At 47.4% G+C, this 8661-nt stretch overlaps 1 protein-coding gene across 1 annotated transcript in view; it reads left to right on the plus strand.

Moving 5' to 3' along the window:
* The window catches only part of ZFP64 (ZFP64 zinc finger protein), a 14510-nt gene extending 7321 nt beyond the window's left edge, over positions 1-7189 (plus strand). The window contains exons 4-6 of the mRNA XM_015418489.1: positions 381-443; positions 2463-2714; positions 5907-7189. Of these exons, the coding sequence (XP_015273975.1) occupies positions 381-443; positions 2463-2714; positions 5907-7189 (1598 nt within the window). The remainder of the gene's footprint in view (positions 1-380; positions 444-2462; positions 2715-5906) is intronic.
* The last annotated feature ends 1472 nt before the right edge of the window (positions 7190-8661 follow it).

An 8661-nucleotide genomic window follows, 5' to 3' on the forward strand; every position in this document is an offset into this window, starting at 1 on the left:
GCCTGTCCAAGGGCTGGCTTGCCGGGGCAAGCCAAGGGAAGGCATGGGGGTGTGGCCTAATAGGCTGTCAACTGCACTGTCAGGAGTGTGGCCTAATATGCTAATGAGTTTCTGCTGTTGGGTGTGGCCTATTATGCTAATGAGTTCCTGCTGGGCTTTTTCTAAAAAAAAGCCCTGCATTCTTCTAATATCTAGCAGTCTTGCTAACATTCTGTGACTGTATCTGCTGCAGGGTCAATGCTTTTATCAAAATGTGGCCATCATTTTAGCATTTAAGACCATTTTCTAAATGAGGAAAACATAGATGTAATATCGGTCTTTTTGTTCTAATAGTCATTCCTAATGTTCTGACTGTTCCCCCCCCCCTTTCTTTTTTTCAGGCTGTCAGTTCAAGACATCCTATGGTATGAAAGATATGGAGCGGCATTTAAGGACACACACAGGTAAGCCTCTGGGGTTATGGCCGAAGAGAGTCTTTTCCACCAGATGCGATTAGCTTTCCCTGAAGCTGAATCAGACTGTGGTGGAATGTAGCATTAATCATGTCGTTCATATATGAAATTAATGGATATGTTTGACATGTGAGGCTTGACTTTTCATCTTGCTTGCACAATTATTCGGGTTTCCTGTGAAAGTTACTCTTCCTTTCTTCAGCCAGTCAAAATGAAGAGAGGTATTGTTTGTTGCTAGAATATAAAAAGCTGATATTCTTCCAAACTAGCTCCCACCATAAAGAAGAATGCCAGACAGTTGATTCAGTGGCCATGGGAGCAAATCCCATTGTGAAAACAGTGTCTATCAGAGTGGCATCATATCACACCTTGAGAGAGTATGAATCAGAAGGTTTAGTAAAGCTACGTGTTGGCCTATGTAATGCTGTCTCTATAAGCTGGCCACACTCTATAGTCTCTGAATTTCTCAGATCTGGAATTCGGTGAAATCTGCTTCACACACACCCCTTTTTTTTTTTTGCAAACTCTGGATAGGAAGCTTTAAAACTTAACCGCTTTTTTCTAAAAGTCAACTTAGAACAGGAATGACATGTATCCTCATTGTAGGATTGATTTTATTGCGGCATGCCAGTGTTTTGTGTATTTATGCAGTAATGTTTTATTTAACTGGATCTATAGTTAACAGGTTGTATTTAAATAAAAGTTTTAATTCATACGCTGGCTATTTGTTGGCTGAGAAATACCGGCTTTCACTTTGTATCTGGAACAGATGAACAAACCTCAGTACCTCCCTTCGAGATTGAGGACTCTGCCCTGCAATGATTTTATGTTTTAAAGGTGCATTTAATTACCAAGCAGCATTGTGATTCTTGTGGTTAATGTGTTCCTTTGTTTCAGTCAAAGAGTTTTAAAGTGATGCCCCGTCCAAGGTGGGCCCAAGTGGCCACCACAGATCACTGGTCCATCTAAGCCAATACTGTCTGTTCTGACTAGCAGTAATTAATTCACTAAGGTATGGAGGGCTATTTTTGGGCAGGAACACACAGGAACGGAGTTCCGGCTGGCTCCCAAGTTGGCCATACCCAGCAGGAACTCATTAGCATAATAGGCCACACCCAACAGCAGAAACTCATTAGGATTGGCTACATTAGGGGTGTGTGGCCTAACATGCAAAGGAGTCCCTGCTACAAAAAAAAGCCCTGGGTTTTGACAACAAACAAGGTAAACAGAATAACAAGCAAAAGGGGTGTGGCTGGATGACCACACTTCTGGTAACATGGGGGTGCGGCCTAATGTGCTAATGAGCTGTGCTGTCAGGGGTGTGGCCCAATATGCTAATGCGTTCCTGCTGTTGGGCGTGGCCTGTACATGGGACCTTTTTTGCTCAAGATGATAATGATTGAGCATTGGCCTTGTGCATGAAGAGCATGTGTTTTACGCCTACCCCCGCAGCAAACACAGGAGCTAGTTTTATGTGTTAGAAAAAGAAAGTGCCCTGTGATGTATTGAAAATGAGAAGAGAAATGGTGGGGGGGGGGTTGTTAGTGGAAGAAAGTAAATATATATAAAGCAAAGTGGCTACCTTTATTAGATCTGTTCTGTTGACCTGGTGGGGCAGCAAGTTTTGGAGGTACACCATTGTCTGGAAATGAATTCTGCCTCATTTCAAAACATGCTACTGTGTCCTTAACTGCATTGTCCAAGCAATTCAAGTTAAGATATGAGCAAGGTGCAATTCTGTCTTTGTGAATGATGTTTCAACAGAGGTTGCCACAGCAGCAAGCAATCCCATTTTCGGAGCTACATATGTGTGCAAATATTTCATCTGTGACTTCTTTGACATTGAAAAGTGGCATGGAGGAAGAAACCCCTGTGCATCTTGAAACAAAAAAGAAGAGGAGAACCTTCCTGCAAGATTAATTTAGGATTTCTGCATTTAGTCTGGTGCTAAGATCTTTCAGCAAATTCATACTGTCTCTGTCCTGAGACTCTGCTTTTTTCCCCCTTCAGGTGACAAGCCCCATAAATGTGAAGTTTGTGGTAAATGTTTCAGTCGCAAAGACAAGCTGACAATGCATACGCGATCCCACACTGGGTTTAAACCTCACAAATGTAAGCATTGTGACTACGCAGCTGCTGAGAGCAGCAGCTTGAACAAGCACCAGCGCATACACTCCAACGAGCGCCCTTTCAAGTGCCAGATTTGCCCTTATGCTAGTCGCAATTCCAGCCAGCTGACCGTACATCTACGATCCCACACAGGTGAGTCACAGATGTTTCCCCCAATGTTAACTTCAACTGAATAGGGGCAAATGAGGCAAGCACAACTCCCCCAGACTGTTTATATTCAGGGAAACGGGGGTGGGTGGGTGTCTAAGCCCTCTTTTTCTACATGCTGTGGTCCTGATCAAAGTTGAAGAAGAGTTGGTTTTTGTACCCCGCTTTTCTCTACCCTAAGGAGTCTCAAAGTGGCTTACAAATCGCCTTCCCTTCCTCTCTCTGCCTCAGTCACCTTGTGAGGGAGATGCGGCTGAGAGAGCTCTGAGAGAACTGTGACTGGCCCAAGGTCAACCAGCAGGCTTCATGTGGAGGAGTGAGGAATCAAACCCGGTTCCCCAGATTAGAGTCCACTGCTCCAGATTAGAGTCCACGCTGGCTGGGCCTGCATATGGCTGGCAAGTGTGGAAATTCAGAACAGGCATCTCCACCCCATCTGAGGAAAGCTGTCGCATTTAGTGAGGCCTGCAGTGAACTTCATGCTGACTGGGGGATTCGATCCTCCCAACTTCCTGGCCTAGCTCTAACCACCTCCTGACACTAGCTGTAGAACGTCCCAAATAGTGAGTTGTCTCTCTGTATGACACTAGCTGTAGAACGTCCCAAATAGAGACCTCTGCACTCAGATCTCACGGATCCTGGCTCAGCAGCTTAGCCACTTCAGTAACTCACATGGGTGGCTGACTGGCATGGTGCAGAATTTAGAGTGTTGGAACAGGATCTGGGAGACCCAGGTTCGAATCCCCCACTCTGCCATGGAAGCTTGCTGGGTGACCTTGGGCCAGTCACACTCCCTCTCAGGCTCACCCGCCTCATGGGGTAGCTGTTGTGAGGACAGAACGACAGAGAGGAGAAGCACGTAAGCAGCTTTGGGACCCTGTTAGGGAGAAAGGTGGAATATAAATGGAATAAATACATTTATCTTTTTTCCTCCAATTCAAGGCTTTCTTTGCCCAAGTCAAATCCTGTAAGGACAGCGAGACAGATCTGCACATCAGATCCATCTCTAGATTTGAAAATTAAAATATGCTGCCCGCATTTAGACTTCCTTAGTAAAGTCTGGCATATGAAAATGGGGTTATGGGAAAGTGTACCGCTCCAGGCTTCCATCGGGGAAAGTAGATAAAAATTCAATAACTGACATTCGAAATGCATACACAACTGGAGGTAGCCAGCCTATTAAAATAAACTGAATTGGCAGGCTGTGTGTCTTCATTAATAAAAATGTGTGTAATAAACATTTTACACCACGGGTCTGAATTATTAAGCAGACACATGGATTAGAACAGTACGTCGCATCACAATTTGAAGAATATGCCGCTTGGATCGATTAAATATGTAGCCAGGCGAGCAAATTATGCCTTCGCCTTTTGCAGCCTCTCATTTATGAAGATCTATAAAACACTAAACTGGTAAAGCAAAATTAAACTGTATGTGTTGTGATTATTAAAGAACAGAAACATTTACCAAACTGAGGACTTTCCCTGCATTTTATTTCTGCCTTTAAACGGCACCCTGTGGTTCTTTCACTCTTCTCTGTGTGTGTGATAAGTAGGATCATAAAAGAACATTGCGCCGTTCAACTGGTTGAGAGCAACAGTAAGTCAATGGTGCTGTTTTATGCGGTGGTATTAGCAATAATTGGCTATTCTGAGTGAAAGGGGAAAACCTTGCTGTTCATACTGTGAAAGATATTGATACGGCGGATAGTCAGCATTGTGTTGATCTGGTGAGTAAGCGGGAGGCGCTCTCTTCGGAGGCACGCCGGAGCAAAGCAGTATTGTGGATATGAACCTTGCAGAATCCCTGCTAGCTGCCTTGTCGGCTCTTGGGAGGTCAGAATGGTGGGATACAAATTTTGCAAATAATAAATAAATGCAGCTTTTGCTGCTGGTCTGCACCAAACTTTCTACTTCACAAGGCTGTGAGTCAGATGGTGCATAATGAAACATTTTGCAAAATCTTAAGTACAGAGTGAGAAAGCCTGGTTCCTGACTGCTAATTCGCAGTAGTGTGCTCAAGGACGTTAACGCAGGGACGGGTATGCCGCTGGAACTGGGCTTGGTTTCCTCTGGTTGTCATTAAGCTGTGTGGGCTTCTTCCTGCTATTGTTATTACACACAGTAGGTGGGAATTAGACCTTACCGTAGCAGTATTGTTGAGTATGTCCTTATATTTATCCCATCTAAGTGATTGGGTGCCATTCACACCTTTTGGGACAACATAATGGAGTACACTATCGCAGCGAGCCGGTGGGATGTATTGGTTAGAGTGTCAGACTAGGTTCTGGGAGACCCAGGTGCAAATCCCCACTGTGCCATGGAAGCTTGCTGGGTGACCTTGGCCCAGTTACACACTCTCTGCCTAACCTATCTGACAAGCATGTTGTTGTGAGAATGAGATGGAGGAGAGGAGAAAGATGCCAGCCGCTTTGGGTCCCTAACGGGCAGAAAGGCAGTAAATAAAGAAATAGGGCAAAACCTGATCCTCTCTTCCCACATCAGTGGATTACACTGAAGAGGACTCCTTGGGGACGATGCAGTATGTCTCTGTATAGAGCCATGGCCCCATCTGCATGGGACGTTCCTACAAAGTTTGTATGGGACATGACTTGGGAATGTTTAGTCTGGAGGAGAGGAGGCTGAGGGGGGGACATGACTGCTCTCTTTAAGGATCTGAAGGGCTGTCCCTTAGAGATGGGCAGGGAACTGTTCCTGTTGGCAGCATAGGACAGGACTTGCAATCATGGGTTTAAATTAAGGGCGGGACGGTACCGGCTGGATATTAGGACAAAACTTTTTTACAGTAAGAGTTGTGCAACAGTGGGATCCGCTGCCTAGGGAGGTGGTGAGCTCCCCCTCGCTGGCAGTCTTTAAGCAGCAGCTGGACAAACACTTGTCAGGGATGCTCTAGGCTGATCCGGCATAGATGGCCTGTATGGCCCCTTCCAACTCTGTGGTTCTATGATTCTGTGTCTACACACAAAGAACCAGTTATGATAATAGACATCTGGGCTAGGAAATATGTCTTGGGGGATATTCAGTTTCAGTGGGTTGGAGGGAAGCCATGTATTAATTCCAATCTCTTTAAAAGGTGATTACAGAATGCTCTTTACCCAGATTGCGCAGTAGCTCTCTGTTTGGCCTCCCTCATTCAAAATGCTTTCCTTGCCGACAGGAGATGCCCCCTTCCAGTGCCGTTTGTGCAGCGCCAAATTTAAAATCAACTCTGATCTGAAGAGGCACATGCGTGTGCACACCGGGGAGAAGCCCTACAAGTGTGAATTCTGCGACGTGCGCTGCGCCATGAAAGGGAATCTGAAGTCGCACATCCGCATCAAGCACAATATGGAGAACACCTTCAAGTGCCTGGAGTGCGAGTTCCAGTGTGGGAACAAGACCAGTCTCCGGCAACACCTGCGCACTCACCAGCCCGAGCAGCCAGTGAAATGCCCCGAGTGCAGCTACTCCTGTTCCAACAAAGCCACCCTCAAGGTGCACGAGAGGATCCACTTCAAGGATCGCCCCTTCAAATGCAAGTTCTGCAGCTTCGACACCAAGCAGCGCAGCAACCTGACCACCCACATGAAGAAAGTGCACCGAGAGAAAGTCAAGGTCAAGAAGAAGACCGCGGAGAAGACGGAAGGAGATGGGCCCAAGGAAGGCGGCGCCAGGCAAGTGGCCAGGCTGGAGGCCAAGAAAGCCTTCAAGTGTGATCTTTGTGAAGCCTCGTTCGTCCGGGAAGATTCTCTGAGGAGCCATAAGAGGCAGCATGTTGAATATAATGGGGCAAAAAATACCGAGCTGGCCGTTCTGCAGTTCCAGATGGACCCAAGTAGGCCAACCGGGGCTCCTATTACAGTCAGTCATCTCCAAGTGCCGCTGCAGGCGTCGCCCTACAGTGAAGGGCAAGTCAAGATCATCGTCGGACATCAAATGCCTCCGGCTGGCAGCCTCGTCCAAGCGGCTTCAGTCAACATCGTGCCTCCCACCTTAATAAGCCAGAATCAGGAAGACCTGCCGGGCAGCGGTCAGTTGCAAATACTGCAGCAAGTGAGCTTGCTTGCACCGCCTCTCCCCACGGGGTCTCAGGCAGAAAGCATTTCGGTAGGCCAACCCGCAGTCCTCCTGACGACCCATGATCAAGCTGATGGAGGCACAGCACACCAGACTCTAATTCCTGCCCTTCCCGTGAGCAGCCAGGAGGCCTCCGCTAACCAGGCGTTTATCAACGGTGCGGGGATCAGCTGCTCGGACTTGGAAGGGCTCAATGCTTTGATTCAGGAAGGGGCAGGGGAAGTGACAGTGGTGAGCGACGAGGACCAAAACATCACTGTGACCTCAGCCCCGCCCGTCTTTTCCTCCCCGGCTCATCCAGATGTCTCAAAGCAAACCTACTCTATCATCCAGAGCGGAGCCCATGCAAGTTTGCTCTGTCCTGCGGACTCCATACCAGATTAGTCAGGGAAGAGGGGGGGGGAAGCCTGGCTTCACCATTCTGTTGACATACCAAGTTCAGCCTTGTGTCACGTTCTAGATTTGGGCAGTTGAGTTCAGCAGCCAAAGCAAACCCCGGAGTTAGAATGCCAACCCGTTGCTATGCTCGCTGGAAACAGAACATCTTCTCCCTTGGAGCATACCATGTGCACATATTGAATCTAGAGACAGTGCTGCATTGGAGGGATGATGTTCTGTGTGAGTTTTGCTCAGTGGGAATAGCCTTATTCAGAGATCACCCTCTCCCTTTCCAGGTCTGGAACCTGTGCTTGGTGGACCACTACTGGAGGCAGATAGGTCTTCTCTCTGGAATACTTCCTTCCCTGCTTGAAAACGATAGCCTTAAAAATATACCCACTGAAAGGAGTTGTCCTAGAGAAGCCACAAATCTGATGCATAACCTAACGTGCTTTTGGGGAAAGGATGGGATTCCCCCCACACACACACACACCTTTCACATTCATTCCCCAAATCTTAAAATCCTAGTAGTTCTTTTTTAAGGTACAACCTTTGACTGTAGCCCTGTGCTGGATTTCACGGCACTGATCACATCGGTACAGGCTAGGTCAGACAAGACACTAGGAGTTCCATGAACTCCCCGCATCCTTTAAAATTCAATAAACAGGCATGTGGGAGGGGCAGGTTTTAAATTGGGACCCTGGCACAAGGAGAAGCAAGGGAGAGTTTGAGCCCGCGCACCCCACGCACACACACACTAGCCATCTTCTTGACCTGGAACAATCCAAGAGAGCCCCTGTTTGCCCAAATGGGGCAAGCGCATAAGTTTCCCTCTGAGACATATAGGAGGCCATTTCAGGTCAGGAAAATGGCAAGGTGGGGAGGCTTAGGGCTGAATCCGGGTAGTGTCCACCAACTCTACCTTCCTGATGCAGGTGCCCCTCTTGTCATTCTTGAGGGCCCTCTGACTGCCCTCCAGGAGCAGCATTTCATGGAGATCGGTGGGAAGGGTGATGCAGGAAAATTCCATTCTGCTGACGGGATATTTACTCTGAATCCAACCCAACTTCTTAGCACGCACGCACACACCCCATCGCTCAGTAGGGCCGTGATCTGAATGACGGAAACACCATTTGCCGAAAATTCCATTCTGCTGACGGGATATTTAGTCTGAATCCAACCCAACTCCTTAGCACGCACACACACACCCCATCGCTCAGTAGGGCCATGATCTGAATGACAGAAACACCATTTGCAGAATTGCCAGTACCGCGTCTGCATTAGCCCTAAGAAATGGAAACCGGGTAGAGGATTGTCAGGTCAGTTCTGAAAACTGAGTTTTGTCATAGGAGCGGCCTAGTGAATACCTATGGTAATCTTCTGTGTTGGCTCAAACAGAAATAAAAGTTAATTTCTTCAACGCCCACTTCCCCTCCCCGTCAGCTGTTCCACATCACGTCCAGGAAGGACAGCTGCTG

This window comes from Gekko japonicus, unplaced genomic scaffold, assembly GCF_001447785.1.
Source record: "Gekko japonicus isolate JY-2015 unplaced genomic scaffold, Gekko_japonicus_V1.1 scaffold224, whole genome shotgun sequence".
Lineage (NCBI taxonomy): Eukaryota > Metazoa > Chordata > Lepidosauria > Squamata > Gekkonidae > Gekko > Gekko japonicus.